Source organism: Lipophrys pholis (genome assembly GCF_963383615.2).
Source record: "Lipophrys pholis genome assembly, chromosome: 12".
In the NCBI taxonomy this organism is placed as follows: Eukaryota; Metazoa; Chordata; class Actinopteri; order Blenniiformes; family Blenniidae; genus Lipophrys; species Lipophrys pholis.
In genome coordinates, this window is record NC_137641.1 from 17,448,112 (window position 1) to 17,469,016 (window position 20,905).

The 20,905-nt window shown below is 42.7% G+C and overlaps 1 protein-coding gene and 1 long non-coding RNA gene across 5 annotated transcripts; one reads left to right on the forward strand and one right to left on the reverse strand.

Annotated features, from left to right (window-relative positions):
* The first annotated feature begins 6,304 nt into the window (after nt 1-6,304).
* On the forward strand, nt 6,305-18,006 carry c6.2 (complement component 6, duplicate 2). 4 transcript variants are annotated; one of them, XM_080477116.1, is made up of 19 exons: nt 6,417-6,645; nt 6,789-6,966; nt 7,554-7,710; nt 8,339-8,483; nt 8,608-8,749; nt 9,156-9,294; nt 10,022-10,219; nt 11,249-11,492; nt 12,242-12,364; nt 12,435-12,601; nt 12,720-12,945; nt 13,465-13,633; nt 13,751-13,862; nt 14,628-14,760; nt 14,832-15,026; nt 15,274-15,361; nt 15,505-15,749; nt 15,824-16,027; nt 17,392-18,006. In XM_080477116.1, exons 2-18 carry the CDS (start codon nt 6,815-6,817, stop codon nt 16,000-16,002), a joined length of 2,814 nt encoding a protein of 937 aa, XP_080333242.1. In that variant the 5' UTR covers nt 6,417-6,645; nt 6,789-6,814; the 3' UTR covers nt 16,003-16,027; nt 17,392-18,006. The 4 variants fall into 4 exon arrangements, with proteins under 4 accessions (XP_080333245.1, XP_080333242.1, XP_080333243.1 ...); XM_080477118.1 differs by having other exon boundaries at nt 6,420-6,645; nt 6,786-6,966; XM_080477119.1 differs by lacking the exon at nt 17,392-18,006 and having other exon boundaries at nt 6,305-6,645; nt 15,824-16,235.
* Nucleotides 17,536-20,893, reverse strand: LOC308117978. The gene is made up of 4 exons (XR_013935858.1): nt 20,646-20,893; nt 18,843-19,349; nt 18,004-18,119; nt 17,536-17,805 (listed from the first exon to the last, which is right to left on the reverse strand). It is a non-coding gene; the product is annotated as an uncharacterized lncRNA (long non-coding RNA).
* Between the last annotated feature and the right edge of the window lie 12 nt (nt 20,894-20,905).

Genomic DNA, 20,905 nt, shown 5'->3' on the forward strand with positions numbered 1-20,905 from the left:
CTCTGCTTGACACAGACCAATCACAACATGCCACTTGGGCTCCTCTGACACACTCAGCAGTGTTTCCCCAACGTTGTGGACGTGTTTTGACATGATTTCGGTGACGGCTCTCCGCACGCCATCAGCGGCAGTAATCCACCGGGGATCTCATCACGTTCATACGGTGTGACGTCTCCATAGACAGACGTTTGTCCCAGACGGGAAGCGGCATCTCGGTTTCAAAAGACATCCATCAAAATATCCGTCGTGAGCATTGATCATCTGTCCGTGAGGGCTCTGCAGCTTCTAGGACCTAAAATAACCACTGATGGGATTTTCCACCAAATCAAATTTACCTGAAGCCCCAAAACATTTTCCCTCAGTTCAAGCTTTTTTTTTTTTTTTTTTTTTTTTTTTGAACCTGTTTTCCATTTTCCCTCCTTTACGTTGGTTTGAGATTTTTTTTTTCCCATTTCAGTTATTGTTTTTAAAGTCCGCTCTCGTGTCATCGTGGTTACAAAGCTCTAGTCCTCCATGGTAAAATGTATTTGGCCACGTCTGCTGCGGGTTTTTTTTTTTGTTTGTTTTTTTTAATATATATCTATCTAACTATCCACACAATATATGCAAATTCCTCGTTTATAGGTCATTACCAGTTTATTGGGGTGACCCAGTGATGTCATTGTGAGATCGCAGGAAAATCTAAGTAATTGCAGGTCACCAGGTCTGCATTCCATCTTGTCCTGGTTTTTCTTTGTCCCTCGCCCCTGTCATTTCCACTGTACCCCCAAGTGGGTCATGAACCCCAGGATGGGAACCACTGCACGAGACAGTAGATCAGAGCTGCAGGCAGTAAGAGACAGAAACAAAGAAAGTAATATACAGGAATATAACGCTTACTGTTGTATCACATGGTAGAGTCACACAGCTCGGTTTCTTCTTGAGACTTACTTTCCCACTCGCAGTCATTTCTCTCCGTTCGTATTCCAGGAAGGCTAATAAATGTACATATTCAGGCTATGCACAGGTATTTTTCAGTCTCACTGTGCTCGTGTGGCGCCTCCGTGTTTGAATGTGTTTCTCAGTGGAGGCTGAGTCCGCGTAGACGAAGCAAGCAGTCCATCCACAGTATTATGGTGCAAACACACAAGTGGCTCCGACAATAATGACGTTTCTCCGACCGTAGAAGAAGAAAAGGAGCTAGAATATAATCAGCAGTGCGTGGGAAATAAACCCGATGCCATAAAAAGCGCGGCCGCTCTGTCAGAGCGTCACCAGAACTCCGTCTTTTAGACGTCTGCAGCCTTTCTGTTCGGTCGATGTCACTCAGTTCATCTTTGCTTCTGCTGGAAGAATTGCACAAAAGAGGACGACAAGAGATTCCAGCTCTTATCTGATCATTTTCAACACTTTACAGTCACCTCCAAGACGATTATGGAGATCCCCCGGAGGATGAATAATGATTGAAGAAAATACAACTTTTGCATTATGATATATAAATAATCCTCTTTTTTTTTTTTTTTTTTTAAATCTGACATGAAAAGAATGTAAAGATGAAATACATTTGTGTGTGGCACTGGATTATAAACCTCCTGGTCATTTCCGTACACTTGTTAGATCACAATCAGTCCTGAAAACAACTGCTCGTGTTGCTTTTGCTGAATTCAGCATCGATATCAGATAAAAAAATTTTTTATTTTTTTTTGCCTAGAAAACCTAAAACCTATTTATTATTTTACATAAAATACATGAGGTTTACTGGGGCTCCCCAGAGGATGAACCATTTGACTTGCAGATGAGGGTTTCTGCTGATTTCTGTTGCATCAAGCACCCTATGCAATATCAACTGGCCATTACAGCTGCTCTTCTCCAAAGGATGGCTTGTGGTGGATTTATCCAGACATCAGCATACTTACCTGTGAAGAACTGCAAATTACTGTCAAATGGATTAATAATCTCAAAATGTCTTGTATAGTTCAGTCATAAGGAGAGAAGAAAAAAAACTCCAGAAATGACTCTGAGGCTGGTGTGTGAGTCAAAAGGCAGATAAGTTATGACAACTTGAGAATGTTTTAAATCAGCGGAGTCAAACCCACAGCGGTCACATGCAGCCCAAATTCATCCAAAATAGTGCCACAATAACCTTTTGAATTTAAACTTTAAACGTATTCTTTGCAGAGTATCCGTGATGAAAAAGTCTATATTTTTGCAAAACCAAACAACTACAACAATATCAACATAAAGGCCGTTTTTAATGAAGATTTCTGGTGCAAAATACGGTGAAATATCGAAAAAACTTCTACTCTAACAATTGCATTTTGGTTTGCGGTCATGCATGGCGCTTTACGATTTGCTTGCTCATTCCTTGGGCCACATTGGCTTATGTTTGACACCCGTGTTATAAATGATCCCTCTTTTTAATGCTTGATCCATGAGCGCAACGTTGATCCTTTTCCTTCTTGTCCTCAGACCTTGTCGCTCTAATGATTTGACTTTTTGTCGTCAAACTGCAAATTCCTACGCACAATAGTTCTTTTTTTGTTTTCTTCACGGTTGCTCTAAAAACTTGTTTTTCATTCTGAACTTTGTGGTGTAACGCACACTGTGTCCTCTCGGGGGCGCTGAGCATTAGCACTTCTGACATTTGGCTTTAATTTTCCATCACAAGGGCTTTGCAGATGCTCCACCTACGGAAACCATAGAATTAAAAAAAAAAAGATACCAAATCGAATCCCACTCATGAGCTTCTTCACGTCGTCGTATTAGAGCCATCCTCCATTGAATGTAAGTGTAACGTGTAAATTAGTGTCCGTGCTGGGTTTTTTTTCTTCTTTTTTTTCCTTTGACGTGACGTGTGGTAATGTTGTTTCCGCATGTGTATGACTCAGACTAAACATTGTGTAGTTTGTGTGTCCTGCAACGTAGAGAAACAGCTAAACTTATGTACAGCTTAGAACATTTTATAACGTGATTAAAGTTTTATATTCAAATATGATCTTTATTTTTTTTTTGTCTTTTATTTGGGGGGAGAAAAATGGTGCAACAGTTCTGCAAGCAATCAATCTGAACAGATGATGTTGACGTTAAAAGCAGGATTGTGGATGACAACGACACAAAACTGGTGTCAAACAAACAGCCGGGCTTTAGAAACATGAGACAAGATAACCACCGACACTTTTTATAGTCCTAGTCTGGTTCAGTCAACACATTTACGTATTTGTTTATTTATTTATTTCCCCAATTTCACACATACAATCAGAAATTGTGACTTGTGCATGAATATGTGAATATTGTGAAAAACTGGACTCACTAATCGTGACTTTTAGGATTTTGGAAGTTTCATGCAATCTTTGTGTATCAGGGCTAAAAGATTAAGAAAAACACCCCGGAATTATTTCCCAGGGAAATCTGCAAAATGCAAATATAACCCATGGGTCAAGAAATAGTTATTAAAATAAAATTTACGGGTCCTGATTTCACTTCACAGGGGCCACAAGAAGTGCAGCTTCATCTGGAGTGAGCCCGACCAATATTTAATTACATCATTTTATATAAATAACTGGACCTATGTCTCTGTTTGAGTGTACCAAAGCATTAATATATCCTTAGGAAGTTCACATTCAATGACCTATCCTTTTACAACACATCACAAAACTGAAATTTGAATAAAAGAACTGCCATTTGAACAATATTATGCTTCAGTTCCTCAGTGTGCTTTACAACTTATAGATCACATCTACAAAGGCATAAAACATTTTGCTATATGTAGCTGGAACTCATAATATAATTTACTAGTTCACGTTATGACCAGAATGACTTCAAAATCGAGAAATTATCGGTAATGTAGACACATGCCAACATCTGGTTAGTAACCTTGATCACCTGCAGTGGCTCACCAGTGATACATAGTGTCCCTGGTGGTCAAATAGATGTATTACAGTTAAGGTGCTTTCCCGCTAGCTGGCTCCACTCAGCCTTAAAGGATCTACTGTGAAAAGGAGGCGCCACCAGACAAAAAAAAACGCCTGCACATCATTACTGCTCCACAGGGTTTATTTTACTGTGTCTATCTCTGTTTGTGAGCATTGGTTCCTAAAGTGACATCCGGTGATCCCAAGTAGCCTCTTTGGGAGGAGGTGGACGGCCTGGAGCTGCTCTGTCCATGTTGTCAGGAGCACCATCACGCGCTACATCCTCGTCCACGATCACAACATCGACACTGCACGTGCCCGAGTTATCTTCATCCCCGTCATCCTCCCTCTCAGATCCAGGCGGCTGCCGAAGTTTGCGACGTGCTCGTGTTTCTGCAACAAGTGACATGTTTGTGTTTAATGACAAGTACTTCTTGTATAAGGTGGCTCAGAAGAGCCAACAGCACAAAGCAACTGCAAATGCCACAACACAACAGCAAAGGTAAAAACACAACAAAGGTAACAAACAACAACAAAGGCCACAACACAACAGAGGCCTGTACTATGACACTGGATTCTCTCTTATCGAGATAACTTCAAGGATTAACCCTTGCTTTTCCACCCTGCCAGATTCCCCGGTTTTCACCTGGCAAACTAAAGAGAGCCAACGTTTCCTTCGTGATTGCTCCTTTGGAATAATAAAAAAACTTCAGTTCGGCATTCTTAATGGCATTTGACAAACACCCAAACACGCAACAACTCTCCGGCATGCTGACAAAACTAAACCAGCCTTGAGAATGCCTTGTCTTGCCCATAGATGTGGTTTTACCCCCAAACAAATATGGCGGTCAACGTTGCAAGACGTCATATACAAGGACATCTTCAGATTTTTGGGAAAAACAGGGTTAGGAAACAGGATTTAGACTAAAAGCCATTCTGCTCCACACTCCCATTCAGTAGGTGGCGGTAATGCACCCAACCATGTATGCCAACCGCCATAAAATAACAGAAGAAGAAGAAGACCGAGAACCGACCTGAGATGTGGGCGTTGCTGCCATGAAGGATAACAAACCTGAAAGCCTTGCTGTCAGGGTGAGTTTGTACAAACATGCGCAATGGAACAGTTATTGAAGTTTTCAGACATTTCACTGTATTTGAAACCAGAAAGGCGTTATGTTGAGATTTTAGTAATTTTTTTAATAGTAATTCTTTGGTATTGCGAAAAAATAGACATTTTCATCACGTATACTCAGAAAAAAACAACTACTATATTATTGCATTATTTTTTGCCCCTGAACTGAAATGTGTTTGACACCCCTCATTTATTGGTTGGTCTTACTTACGGTACTTACTTACTTACTTACTTACTTAAAAATTATTCGTTTCAATCGTCATTTTTTGTTTTATTGATTCTATTTCTATTGATTTTATTTAACCTTTATTTTGCCAGGTAAGTTAGTTGAGAACTGAGTCTCATTTTCAATAGGCGGCATACAACAAGATGGACATCAAAAGCTTGAACAGCAACTCACACAATATTCCAAAACAAGATACACACATTGTAAAACTGGTTAAAGGAAAAAGTGCCGTGGTCCTGAAGTGTTTCAACCCTTGGGTGGATGTACAATTTATATGTTGTCGATTCGTACATTCAACAAGGTTCTGTAAACTTTGCTCAAAGATTTTGGTTCATATTGACCTTCCAGTGTCGCACATTTGCTGCAGATTTGTTGATTGAGCCTCCGTGATGTGAATCTCCTCTTCCTCCACATGCTGAAGCTGCTCTTTTGGACTGAAATCAGATGACCCCCTGGAATCCTTTTTCAATCCAGTGAACATGGCATGTTGTCCTTCTGTAAGTTTCCATTCGAAGATGATACATCTCTGATCATTAAGGGATGCTCAGCTGATACTGAGGAGGCAAAAGTGTGTAAAGTAAATCCTCTCTACACCATCATACCACCGGCGGCTGCCCGAACCATTGATGCAAGACACGACGGATCCAAGCTTTCATGCTGTTTCCACCAAACTGCGCATGTGGCAGCAGAAGTTAGACTCATCAGATCAGGAAACTTCTTCCTTAACTTCTGTTGTCCAGTTTTGGTGAACTTGTGTGAAGAGACGGTTGTAACAAAGGGTTATTTTAAAGTTACTCATGTCGGCGAGTGGCTCAAGGTTAGTACTCGTGCTTGTACTCCTCGATGAAGTGAGCACGTAAACACAATAACGGGTTAACTTCAACCTTAACATACAAACTTTTAATTGTCTTTTCATCTTCATCATTCCCCTGTGTTTGTGTTTGAAGCAATGAACCAGCTCGTGGGACTTTAATGTTCGATGAAATCCTTCCAATCAGGCAGAAAACTTTCCAGAACTTTGTGTCCCGAGTCCGTCTGGATTCATGTACTTGCGTTAGAATCAATTGTGAAAGAGAAGAAACTGTTGCTCCCTCCTCGGTATCTCAAAGTGTCAGAACATCTGGTTTACGTCTCAGCAGCTGGGAAAATCCAAAGTCTCCCTCCTTCCAGTAACAAGGAAGGTTACGCAAGAAGACATTTTGTCCAGTGATTGCTGCTGTTGTTGTTTTTGTGAAGTATACTTTCGTTTTGTTATTGGATCCTCCTGAGAAATCCCTGCTGGAGGTTTTATATTCAGTGTGTGGGACGCAGACCTCACAGTCCGATCTGCCTGCAGCGCAGTGACAAACAGGAGCCTCGGATTAGGATACCTGCTGAAGAGGACGTCAGGATTCCTGGTGAGTCACATCCAGCTTTTTCACTCAAGAGTTCTACAGATGAATTCAGAATCACATCCGTGAATCGCTTTTATGTTTTCGTCCTTCATCAGACCCTCTTTGTTTATCAGACTTTTTGTCTCTAACCTGTATAATTGAAGCAGTTTTGTAGAAGAGGTGAGTTCCCCTCATGGCTCCGTCCAGCAGCTCTCTCCTGCTGCTGCTGCTGCTGCTCCTGGGCTGCATGTCGGCCTGCCGGGCCTGTTTCTGTGACCGATACCCCTGGAGCCCCTGGTCCACCTGCACCAGGACCTGCAACCACGGCGTGCAGCAGAGACAGAGGTGAGACGCTCCGGGGCCTGCTGGGTTTTCATGTTTTACTGCTCCTGGAATTATTGAATGTGTGATGCCGTAGCCTACTTCTCACAAACAGATCTTCTAAAGTTTAGTTTTTTGTTCTAAATGTAATACCACTTTGTACCACACGGAGGTACCGTGAGACTCTCCAGCTTGCAGTCCTGTCCTCAAGTTCACTGTACTTCAAGCCTTGAAACTTTTTAAATTGTATTTCATGTTTATATCAGATGTGGCAGTTTGACCATGAAATTCTATTCACACTGAAATTGCAGATATTTTCGTAAACGTCTCGTTCAGTATGACTCGCCTCCATCAGGTGACCCGGTGCAAGACCTGGGCACTTTTCCAAGACAAAGGGAGCAGAACGCATCGGTCTGGAGAAGTTTAAAGCCGAGATGTGTCTCATTACTGCCCCCGAAAGCAGCAAAGTGGCATTACTGTAATTAATTACCCTCAGACTCACAGAGGTGGTGAAACCTGGCTCCAGTGTTATGATCAAAGGTAATACCTCCCATCCTGCTTTCAGCTCTTTATGTGAATCTCCTGTATCTCCACCTGGTTTATCTGGACAGGCAGTTTCAGTACGACGATTACTTCTGGAAGAACAGCTGCCATCAGCTGTGTGAGTGCCACGACAGGAAGGCGTGCAACCAGCAGGCCTGTCCAATCAACTGCCTGCTCACAGAGTTCGGGCCGTGGTCCGAGTGCTCGGCCTGCGCGAAGAAACAGGCAGGAAACACACAGCCACACCGCAAACCACTGACAAGGATTCACACACACCGAACTGCAGTTGTACTGTAGTATTTCTTACACCAGAACACTTTGAGCCTGGACTGACAGTTTGAACTTTGCCATGATCACCAGAAGGCTCACCATCAACACATCTGATATTATAGAAGCTTCTTCTGTTCTGCACAACAGGAGCTTACAAAGTGAGCATGCATCCCATTAGAAACATAGTTTTGTGTTTGAGAACGAAGAAACAAGGACAGAAATGCATCAAATATCTCAACATCTATACATTTTTACTGAATTCACAACAGACACTTTTCATGTATTCACATTTTATATAACTCTGAGAGGGAATAACAAAAAATCACTATAAGTGCATCAGTAAAACCTGATTTACATGTGAAACATGATTTTTGGGACATGAAGATATTTACCTGTTGTTCACAATGAGGGTTTCTAGTTTTTATTTTCTTTATCTGGTTTCATCCACTGATTTTCAGGCCTCTGCCTTGAAAAATCAGTGGTGTCTTGTACAGGACTCCTCAGATTTCCTGACTTACTCGATCGATTTCTTCCCTCATCCTTACGGTCTGATTCGCATCTTTCTCCGATGTGGTTGCCATAGTTACGGACTCGGGCCATCCAGAGACCCTCCCAGTTCGGCGGGTCGGACTGCAGCGTGGAGCTGACCGAGGAGCGGCCCTGTTATCCCTCCACAGAGTGCAAGCTGCCGGAAGTCGACTGCAGAGACCACTTCAAGTGTGATAATGGTGCTTCTGGTTTTTGTTTTTTTTAATTAGAATAGAATAGAAATATTTCATTAATCCCAGAGTGAAATTCTTTAAACGACGGAGGCGTTCGCCATGTATAAGGCCCCCCGTCCTCCTGCCGCAGGGCGCTGCATCAACTCCACCTTGACCTGCAACAGACAGAACGACTGCGTGGACAACTCGGACGAGCGGGACTGTGGCAGCTTCACAGTGGTGTGTCCCGTGGAGAAGAGAGTGGTCCCGGGGGCCGACCTGGCAGGGAACGGGTGAGCTGGAATGTCGGAGGTTACTCAAAACAGCCGCAGCTTGGTTTGCCGTCTGAACAGCACTCGTCTGTTGCATTTAGAAATCGAGTGTTCATTAGATTTATGAGTTGGACTTTGGACGAATGAAAAGTTAAAGCCAGTAAAAGAACGTGTGTGAAAGATCCAGGTTTGAGTTCCTAAATGTAAAATTACTTTCACTGAGATAAAGATGCTTTAAAAGCAGTTTTCTTGTTGTTGACACGGGAAGTCTTTTTATAATGTGATACTCAGGACTAAAAATGACTCGAGTAATAAAATCTGAGCGAAAACATAGTGAAGACGTATCCAGGAACAGGTTGGACGTTTCTGTAACCGATGTTGAATGTCCTAGAGGACGAGCTGAGACTTTGCGCTGACGTGTCTGAAGGTTCGACGCCCTGGCGGAGGAGCCGAGGGCCGCCGTGCTGGACAGCATGTTCATGGGAGGGGACTGCAGGCTGAAGAGGCCTAAGAGCACCCTCGTCTACCACCGAGTGCCGCACAACTTCGAGAGCTTTGAGATTAAGGTATTTTCATAAACTGTAGAATTTATTTCTATGGCACCAACTACAAGACAGTCATCTTGAGGTTATTTTACAGAGAAAAACACACCAATCCCACGTGAGAGAAGCAGAGGAGATGGTGGAAAGGAAAGGAAAAACTATCTTTTAACAGGAAGAAACCTGCAGAACCAGACTCAGAGGAGGAGAGTTTCTGCTATTCCGGTTGGGTTTATGGGATAGAAGGAGAACGAAGGGTAGGACGGACAGACAGTCAGATTGTGGGGAGGGATTCGAACCCTGGTTCAGGTTGACCAATCAGAGTTTTATAATCTTGCTGATTTCTCTATCCTGCATTCATCCTGGTGAATCAAAGAACCAAAGTTTCAAATCCACACAATGAGTTAAAAAGTTAAACTGTCTACTTTTCTAAATAACTTGGCACTTGACTTTTAAAACTCAGTTCTAACAAACTTTTTCTCATTTATTTCATCTTGACTTAAGTACTAAAAGCAAAAAACAGAATAAACTAAAGCACATTACCATACATTGTGATCTTTATTATGCTTGAGGGGTTACATGCAGAGAATTGGGATATAGCTAAAGCAAATCAAGTTATCATTGTCACCTCCATGCTGATCACGTTGTTCTTATTCTCCGTTTGGATGTTGCAGCACAGGAATCCTCAGCCACTGTGACTTCCACTTTGACTCTGAATGCAGTTCTTTACTGACACGGTTTGGTTTGCTGACAGGTGGGACAGGTGGAGGACTTCAGCACCGAGCCTCAGCCACTGATCGCCGAGTCCATCAGCCTGAAACGGTCCAAACCCCAGCAGGAAACCACCTCCAGGAACCGCGACTTGTTCTTCTTCCCCATCTTCTACTTTCATAACAGAATCGGCAGAAGTATCTCCTCCAGCAAAGAGGCTTTTGAAGCCTCAAAGAAGAAGGTGAGTGACGGGAACGTTAACCTGCACATACATATTGGTTATGATCAGAACCAACATGTTTCAGCAGGAAGGTGCCCTCCTATGATGTGATGTGAAATTAGTAATGGAGATTGTGACATACAAAAGACCAACAGTTTACACGTCTTAAACACAGCAAATAATAATGAAACTGATTAAATGTGAGCTGAAGATACAATGTCATAGTAGATAGATACATTGGATTGGATAAGAGTAAGAATAATCCAGGATACATGATATGAAGCTCAAACTTTGTAAAAAAAAAAAAGATTTTATGAGGAAATGAATAAATGGGCAATATTAAAAAGTTACATAAATGTTCAGAGTCCACCTGCAGCCCCTTATAAACCAATGCGGGAGGACTAATGAGATATTAACCTTCGAATACCAAAAACTGAAACTTCCACATCAGTTTTTGTCCAAAGAAGCACAACATAAACAACCCAATCTAAACAGTAAAAGTTTTTTATTTAATGCCGTAGAAAAGCTGAAATTTCAACAGTAAAATATTCTCGTGGTGCAAATATCCAAACATCATGTCCTCCATTTGATACTGGTCTAGAGTTAAACATATGTGCTGTTCTGGTAAAGATGAATATTGTTTAGTGATGAATATTGAGTGATTATTGAATATTGATTAGGGCCTGATCGGACCCTATAGTGTGCCAGTTTTGGCCCCCGGGCCGTGTGTTTGACTCTAGACTCCTAGTAACTGTTATCACAATATGTTCAGATTTTTTGAAAATTCATTATCTATTGATATTCAGTGAGTAACACAAGCATGAATACTTCTTGATAATTGCAGCAGATTCACATAAATCACCTTTGTTTTTTCCGTAATAACAAAAAGAAAATTAGGAATATATAGAAAAACTACATAAGGTGAACATGAACCTAAAGTAAGTGATCTTTGGACATAATGTCTCTTCTTTTATATGTACACTTGATATTCATACTCTGTATAGTCCATGTACAAATCCTGACAGGAAGCTCACATCTTTTCCACTGTAGGACTCCAAGTTCATTCGAGTCCATCAGGTTCTTCCCGTGTCCACGTTCAAAGTGAAGCCTCCGGAGGACTTGGTCCTGTCGCAGCCGTTCCTCCAGTTTCTCCAAGCTCTGCCTCTGGACTACAACTACGGCCTGTACAGGGACATATTCCAGCGCTTCGGGACGCACTACTACAGCTCGGGGAGGCTGGGAGGCCATTACGACCTCCTGTACCAGTACAGCCGAGAGGAGATGACCACTGCAGGTACTTTTCTATCCTTGGATTCAGATTTGACCACGTGCTGCTCTTTGGTTTGTTTTGTTGTTGTTTTTTTTTGCTTTGTTAGTCAAATACAATAGTAAAGGAGGTCTTTCTCTGGTGATGAGTGGCTTTCTGTTGTCATACAGAGGCACCTAGTGGTCAAAGATGGTATAAACTGCTATACTCCAATCAATGTCTTTTTATTTTTACACAGAACTTTAAAGGTCCCATGTTATGCAAAATTCACTTTCTAATGGTTTTCTAACAGTAATATAGCCTGTGTATGAGGCCACAGGAGTGAAGAATGTCTCTTATCTCCCTCACTTGTTTGCTCCACTTTTTAGCGAATGTGTGCTCATACAGACGAATCAGAGATGTTCCCCTTGTGACATCAACTGGGGAAATAACCACTCCAACAGGTAGATGAGCCCTGCCCTCTAAAATTCCAAGCAGCCCCCCCCCCCCCCCCCCAAAAAAAGGCTCTGGGAAATCAGACATAGCATTTAAAGGTACAGGCACAGAAACCGCCTGTTCTCAGTGGAGCTCACTATAGGGACTTATAGACTGGCTGGAATTAAGAACCAAGGCTGGATTTGAAGAAATACATTTGGACCTCTGACACCTATGTGAAATTCTTGAAAAACTGTATAATATGGGACCTTTAACAAACATTTCTTTTTATAATAATAATCATGATCAGTTGTTATAAGTTCCTGAGTTTCTGTATCGTATGTGACTGTTCTCCTCGACAGGTGAAACAGAAGAGCACATCCGAGGCTGTCTGAGTAAGGACACCACCTGGACCGTCATCTTATACACCGAACACAGCAGTGTGCAGCGCTGTGTCGACAACAGGATGACAGAGAAATATCAAGGTCGTGTCGTTAATCTTTGTGTGTCTGACTGAAAGAGGAACCCGCTGACTCTGTATTGGATCTTGTTCAGGCTCGTACATCCAGGCAGCAGAGAAGTCTTTCTCCATGGTGAAGGGGGGTCGGACCAGAGAAGCCGCGGCTCTGGCATGGGAAAGACAAGGCTCCGCTCCGGACCAAGCCGCCTTCAAGAATTGGGCCAAATCTGTTCTGGATAACCCCGCAGTGGTGGATTACCAGGTTAACTCACACACAGTCCCTGAGGGCGGTTAAAGTCATTAACGTTTGACACCCCTGATCTCAGTCGTCCTCCTACAAACATCTCCTGGTTACAGCGTTCATGTGTGGCTCTGTGCAGCTGCTTCCCATCGTGGATCTGGTTCGGGGGATTCCCTGCGCCGTCACCAAGCGGAGGCACCTGAGACGAGCCCTGCTGCAGTACCTGGAGGAGTTCGACACCTGCAAATGTGCGCCGTGTCCCAACAACGCCCGGCCACTGCTGTCCGGCACAGAGTGCAAGTGTGTCTGTCAGACCGGCACTTTTGGCACCAACTGCGAGAAACGTGCTCCAGACTACACCTCAGGTATCAGTCCTGTTTGTACCGAGTAAATATAGAGAATAAATAATAAAACATCTGACATATTTTGTGCAGGAGATGTTAGATTTTTGTTTTTTTTGGTTCAATAGAAAAAAAAAGCGTTGCAGAAAATTCTAATTACTTTGGTTTCTGCACTTCAAATAAAAAGGTGGTATTACATATAAATTATATTCAAACTAATTCCATGAGGCTAAAAGCTGTGCACTCAACATGTTGGGAAAAAAGAGAACATACTTATCATTTTTTTTATAGACAATCTTGTCATCATTAGGATTTTAACTTACTTGCATTAATCCCACACAGGTGAAGTCCTCATATATTTTGTAAACTTTTGACCTTTGATCCATCACCATGGCGACATTTGAACTGAATCTCATTTTACTTTCTAGATACTTTTTGATTTGACTTACTTTCAGTCATATTTCAGTTCTTAATGAAACTTGAAGTTTGCTCTTCGTGTAATCGTCTCGTATGAAGCTCACAGTCTGAGTCTGATTCCCACAGAGGTGGTGGATGGTTACTGGAGCTGCTGGGGGCCGTGGAGCAGCTGTGGCTCCACTATGAGGAGACATCGGACTCGACGGTGTGACAACCCCACCCCTCTGAGAGGCGGTGAACCCTGTGAAGGGCCCGCGAGGCAGGAGGATCGATGTCACGTCTCCATCTTTGCAAGGTGGGACCAACTGCCGACGTTTCAACCTTTAATCAATCCTCCATCCAACTTCTTTTGACGTGGCTTGCCTGACTTGGTGTCACTTGAACGAGTCAGACGTTCTGGTTTCTGATTCAGGCAGGAGACCTGCGATAACGACGACGACTTCACTGTGGGCTGGAGGAACGAGCTGCCCCCCGGTGTGGAGGGCTGTCTGCGGCCAGAAAGTCCCGCCAACAGCTACCTTAGGGTAAAGCCATCCATCCATCCATCCATCCATCTATCCATCTATCCATCCATCCATCAGTGGCGGCTGGTGATAAATTTCTTAGGTTGGGTTCTTCATGATTATTCAGTTTCTGCCCACGTTAACTTCATTTAAGTACAGTGCGTTTTGCCTTTTTTAGATTGAGAGAGGCCTCCAGTGATGAAACATCATAGTTCTTTTAAACAGCGAGTGAAGCGAGAGCACTTATTAAGACTATTTTATTAAAATACTTGTAAACAAATACAAGCAGATGCTTCATTAGTCCCTTTTAGAAAATAAATGTGTTTTGGGGCTGGTTTACTGGAACTGAGTTGGTCTGAGTTTAGGGAAAACAAAAGGTATATCAGAATATAAATATATATAAAATAACTATGATGGAAGAAGCTGAACCTGACCTGCAGCTTTTCGGCCAAATTTCTCCTTTCAAAGGTTCAAATGAGAAGAGCTGTAACAGAGTTAATAATCAGAAACTCCCAGCTTGTTGTCTTCATCTCTACATCTGGTAGAAACACCCAAGAACAAACCAGAACCGACTTTAAGCCTCGGGTGTTCTGGGGGCTGGCGCCCTCTATTGGCCAGCCGCTACTGCATGACATGCATTTCAGGAATTTTTGTGTAATGACACTTTTTCAACTTCTGCATAATCGTTTTTTTTTTCTTTTATTATTATTTCTGTATTTAGTTCCTTTATCATGGTAATGTGATTGTAATATGATGTAGGGATGCTGATGCTTTCTGCTCTTACAGAAAGCCAAGCAGTACTATAACTTTGGTGAGGATGACGAGTTCCAGTGCTTCACTGGGTTCAGCCTGGAGGGCTTTCAGTTCATTAACTGTCTCCCTGACGGAACCTGGAGTCAACCGAGCGGGAGATGTGTCAGTAAGTCTGCTCACAGCCGACGTGCCGGCTTCCTCTAGTTTCCAAGCTGCTCACACGCTCGTCGTCTTCAGGAAAGATCTGCCTTCCTCCCGACATCCCCGACGACATGACGCCGTACCCCAGCAAGCAGGAGTACAGGTTGGGCGAGTCAGTGGGCTTCAACTGCAACCAGGCGGGCCTGCGGCCGCGGCCAGGTGGCCTCCACAAGTGTGGCAACAGTCTGAAGTGGGAGCCGCCGCTCCCCGCTGACCTGCGCTGCACTGACGGTACAACATTTCAACTCCCACAGTCGGGGAAAAGTCAATTGTGCTTCTCCAATTAGAAAGTTTTACAAAAACAACCAACAGTGCCACCTCATGGCCCAACATGCTCACTACAGCATTTTCAGAGTTTCTGTGGTTAGTGTGTAAACGGGGAAACTTTTCTGAAACAAAAAGTCAAAACCGAAACCTTGTTACGTAACACGGCCTTTGTTTGTTGTATACATTAAGTTGTTTTTGTTTCCTGGTGCAGAGGAACCGTTTGTACCTGACGCTCAGTGCCGACCAGGAGAAAAGCTGCAGGGTTCTCAATGTGTCTGCGTCCCACGGGAGAGTTGCCTGTGAGCTCTTCTTCATCTTTTTATTTCTATTTCTATATATCCACAGCATTTTGTTTGGATATTTGAAGTACGTGTGTGTGTGTGTGTGTGTGTGTGTGTGTGTGTGTGTGTGTGTGTGTGTGTGTGTGTGTGTGTGTGTATAGTTCACAACCAGAGAGCCTCTGCATTCTGAACGTGGACCTCAACATCACCGTACCCATGTCCCTCTGCTCCTTCCACGCCGGCCGTTGCCACGGCGATCCGCTCTTCTTCGTCTTGGAGTCCTCGTGCGAGCAGGTCGACGCAGCCAAACTGGAGTGGGCCAAGTTCCGAGCCAAGATGTCCTCCAGGAGCTCCGTGCAGGAGCCGTGTGACCTGGACACCTGCTACGAGTGGGAGACGTGCTCAGGTGAGTCCCACACGGGTGACCTGTGACAGAACGTGCAGCGCTCCTGAACGCTGCTATTGCTTGTTGTTTCGCAGCCTCTAAGAAGTGTGGGTGCATAGCCGCTCGGGATTGTCCCACAGCCCAGACACACATGTTCTGCATGAAGCTGACGAGGAACCAGAGGACCCGCAGCCTCAGCCTCTGCGCCATAGCGACCCTCAAATGTGCCAGCTACGAGTTCGACATCGTCAGCGAAGGCGTCTGCCAGTCCTGAGGATCACACTGCGCTCCGTGAGATGGTTAGTTATGGATGTATTTGCGTTTGTATGGATGTTTTTTTCTTTTTCATCTCTCTTTTGAAAGTTTTGAGGTGAATTTAAAAAAATTTTACTTGCCTGGTGTTGAATTTCTGATCAGTTGTAAATTTTCCAGAAAGATGCCAGGAATAATTTGGGAATAATAACCGTCATCACACCTACAAAATAAATGTTCTTTGATAAAAGCTTACATTTTTGTTTTCTTCTCGATTCTTTTCCACATTTGAATAATTCCACTTATCAAACATTACTACTAAAAGGGAAGTAAAAACTCCTTTTTGAACAGTTTTGGGCAGCTTTTGACAGGTACGCCCAAAACACCTCCATCTACTCAAATCTTCATTGGCTCTCCATCAAATTTTCGAATTGGCTATAAAATTTGAATCCTCACTTTCCGGGCATTGTATGGCCAGAACCCTCGATACATCGCTGACATGCTGTGCCCCGACACCTCAGGGTGCAAAAAGACCTGCTTTAAACCCCGGGGGAGGGGGGGGGGGGGGGGGGGGGGGGGGTCATTGATTTGTATGAAGGGACAAACTGTTAAAGGATTTGAATTGTTTTTATTAACAGCTGACATGAACTTAACAGACGAAACATTTGTCAACTCTCCTTCCCGTTAAAGTCAAAGCTTCATTAAAACAGAAGAGCACACGAGAAACATCCCAAAGAACATCAAAACATGTGAAGAAGATCATGACACCTTCCCTAAGGGTTGATTGACGACTTAAAACTTGAATTTTTCTCAAGTACAAGGACAAACTTCCCATAAACAAAATGTGTCTGGAGCGTACTGACCACTGACGGCCTCAGTCTCGCGTGCAGCTTTAATTTTCTCCTGACGGGTTTTCTCTGTTGCGGTTGCATCATCCCGTCTGTCAGCCGCTTCGCCCACTGGTCAGTCTGTCGACAGGTAAAACCTCAACCTGCCTAACTTCTGCGTCTCGTAGAGTTCTCCCACGCTGACATCCTCGTCAAGTTGCGTTTCCCGAAAGTCCACAATGTCGTGACTGAACTCTTCCCACTTCCCCTTGCTTGACTGCTCGTTAGGAAAAAATATGTCTTTCGCTTTTAGCAGGATTTCCTTTTTAGTGGCCTTCTTGGAAATGTCCACGCTCCTCGTTCCCCCGCCTTTGCGTTTTCTCACTTGTGTATTGTCGTGTATCCACCCTAGTTCGATTTTCCGCGTCGTCTTTATGGCTCTTTTATTGTTTCTGAGACGCAGCTTTGCTGACTCTGCAAAATCTTTGTCTTTGCTGCTTCTTGCTGCCCTCTTCCTTTGAAGCTTCTCAAACATGGACAGTCTTTTTGGATCCTCTTGACCGTTTTTCTGCTTTTCCGAACAGAAACGCTTCACAGCGATCCTCCTCGCATAAGCAGGAATAAAAGCAGCTGGAGAGTCATCATCGACCTGTAATGGAAACCAAATAGGTTCAGTAAGCCATATTCATTCATGTTTATTATTTCGGCACTACGGTGGTGAAAGTCACCTGGGTTTTAGGCTAAAGGTTAAGTAGAGATAATGGTGAGGTTAAGGTGGGAACAACCATAGCTGTGCTTCCCCCGATGCACAGCACCATCATTGGCAGAGGGAAATGTGAATAATTATTATTTCATATTGTATTTTACTGACTTTTGTGTTAAGAAATGGAAAAGTCTAATAACTGTGGCCTCTGGGACTGGATTCACTGCTTTGCGTCAGGAGCATCACACCATCCAGGCATATTCTTCATCCTCCATTAACCTCTTCATCCCTCAGCCTGTAGATTTTACAGCAATATAATGTCACAGAAAAAAATACCAAAAACTTTGAATAAGAAAAAGTGATGTTTTATTTTGTGTACAGGTTCATAACGTCAGTAATAAATCAGTACAATGTAACCTGCATTAAAACCATCAATATGCAACTGTCTTGTCACAAATGAATAAATTGCTGTGATGAATGTGCTGCAACTTACATGATCCTGCTGGAGCTTCTCAATATTCTCCTCGGGGACATCTTGGCTCTTCAGAAGTATCCACAGACCATCGTCTTGTGGGAGGGGGGTATTTGAACATGCGGCCATCACTGGTCCTGTACATTTTGAAACAAACAAAAAGAGAAAGCATGCAATCATCAATTGTACCACCAACACACGTAAATGAGTTTAAAATGTTTAAACTGATTAAATCCAGTAATTTTAGGGTTTCCAACTAATATGAGAGCACCATATAAGATAATTATTAATCATTATCGATAACCAAACGGCCCATAAAGTTGATTCCCAACACAGCGGTTTCCCGAGGCGAGACCGGTGTTCGCCCCCAACTTGTTTTCCTTGGTTGGTCATGCTGGTGTTTAGTCAGCGGAGCCGCTGAGGTGTTGCAACATCTGGGTCCTTTCAGAAAACGTGTGCGTATACTGACAGATCAAAGGGGGGTGAATACTTTTGCAAGGCACAGTACCTAAATGTCCTATTTCACCCCAAAGCCAAATATCTCTTTTTGTGAGTCGTGTATATTCTCCAAAGGATTTCAGACATTGTGCTTCAGCAGGCACGTGTTGCATGGAAGAAGAAAGTATTTTTGCTACGTCGCGTAAAAAGAGTGAAAAGTTTAATTATGACTCATTCATGTCAAATAAGAACAAAACAAACCCTGAATGATGATAACTTGTGATTTTGGGCTCAAGCTGGACTTCCTGAATGATATCGCTCCCATCGAGTCTTTCATGACTAGATTTTACAGACGGCGCACCAATGAACCGCGTCGACTGAAACTTCTAAACACATTGTTTTACAAGAATACGGCTTCTCACCTGTGTGGCTTCTCGCGTGGTCCAGCAAATTACTGTGCCGACTGAAACTTTCCCCACAAGTTTCACAAGAGTACAGCTTCTCATCTTTGTGAGTTCTCATGTGGCGAAAGAAATTACTCTGTTGGTTGAAACTTCTACCACAGAGTTCACAAACTATGCTCTTCTGATCCGTGACAGCTCCAAAGTTCTGACATGAATTGTGTTTTTTACGGACAGTTTCATCACATGTTTCCTCACAAAGAAGCTTTTCACATCCAGCCTGTTTCTCAGACACAGGAACGTTGTCCACACGGTCACTAGGAAATATTCTGATTGTTTTCAGCTCTGCATTTCGAGTTGATTCTCCCTCCTGCACCTCAATCTGTGGAGGTTCTGGTTCTTCTTGTTCCTCTTTAAACTGTAGAAGTTCTGATTCTTCTTGTTCCTCTTTGATCTGTGGAGGTTGTAGTTCTTCCTGCTCCTGTTTGAAGAGCTGTTCCTCTCTACTGTCATGGTGCTGTGGGAGCTCTGGAGGGACAAAAAAAAGTACAAGCCAAAAGGTTAGTTACATTACTTCTGTAGTTCCAGCTTAAAAAAAACAAACGGGGACTTAAGTGACACACCCTGAACAGTGTGTCTAGCGCCCTTCTCTCCGACAGAAGTCACGAGGCCACAGAGACAAATTTATCTCAGAAAATCAGACTTATAATAAAAATGAGAAGACACATAGTTTGTATTTACACTGCCAGGCTTGATGCCCAGATTGGATTTGCTGCCGAATTTTTTATTAATTTTTTTTTTACATGAGTAAAACTTACAACTTAGAACAAGGGTTTAGTTGGGTTCTGTTGTTCTCTATCATTGTAAGAGCGCTTTGAGATATTTGTTGATGTGATTTAGCGCTTTACAAATAAAATTGAATTGAATTGAATTGAATGCAGGTCCCATCTCCTTGTATGAACAAGAACGAGTCATAAATTCAATCCACTAGTTGTTTCTAATCAACTTTGGTCCACATAATAATAAATACCTTTTACTGTGCTCTTATTTCGTTTTATACAAGCTATAACTGACTAATTAACTGCAGAATGTGTGCAACTTTTCAGGAGGTATAATGTGCAAACTTCGTTCAGACTATCCAATAAAACAAGTACAATAAGTGGCACAACTTCTTAATTCCAGAGTCTGTCTGTTTTCTTCACGTCAAACAATAAACTGAAATTCAAATGGAAAGAAAATGAAAGGAAACAAAGACAATAAAAAAAACGAGTCAAACAAAGTATATACGACTCTCAAAATGTTGAGAAATGACTTAATGACAAAACATATTAATTGTGTTGATTGAAGAATAAAAACATTTACTGCTGCTATAGGAAATGAAATAAAATGCCCTGCTCTACCAAATAGTCCAACATTAAACTGTAAAGTTCTTGTTCAGTTTGAGCAGGAGTTGATTTTCTAACTTTGAAGAGTAAATCAAAGTTCAACAAGCCTCGAGAGCTGCGCGTCATAACACACCGGAAATGACAGATGGGTACGCGCCTGGTTGTTTTTTTTTCTCCCCCAATTAATTTTGTTTTACTCTGTAACAGGGATGCAGGGATTTCAAATATGGCGGAGTAAATTACTTGACTAAAACTGCACTTTAGTCAGAGTAAAATTACATATATTAAAAACTACTAAAAAATACCAAATGTAATTCGCTAGTTCCTCTGCTGAGAACACAAACCCTGCTTCTGTCTGCGGTGGATAAACCAAACACAGCCAGAACCATGGAGATCCTCCACGGGTCGCATCTATCAACGCATTCAGAATTTTCCATACCTGCTGTATGTAACTCTATTTGAGGTTTCTGGGTTATTTGCAGCAGTTTTCTCTGACGGACGATCTCCTCCTCGTACTGGACGATAGTTTGTTGAAACAAGGTGAATATTTATCCAGCAGCAGCAGTGAGTCGCTCGTTGATAAACTCTCTCACAGTCTGAATTGAACTCATTGTTGCTGCAGGAGATGAAATATTTCCTCTGTGAGTCAAAAAAGCTCCAAACAGCCTGCAAAGCTGCTTCTTCTCTGCTTCACTTTGT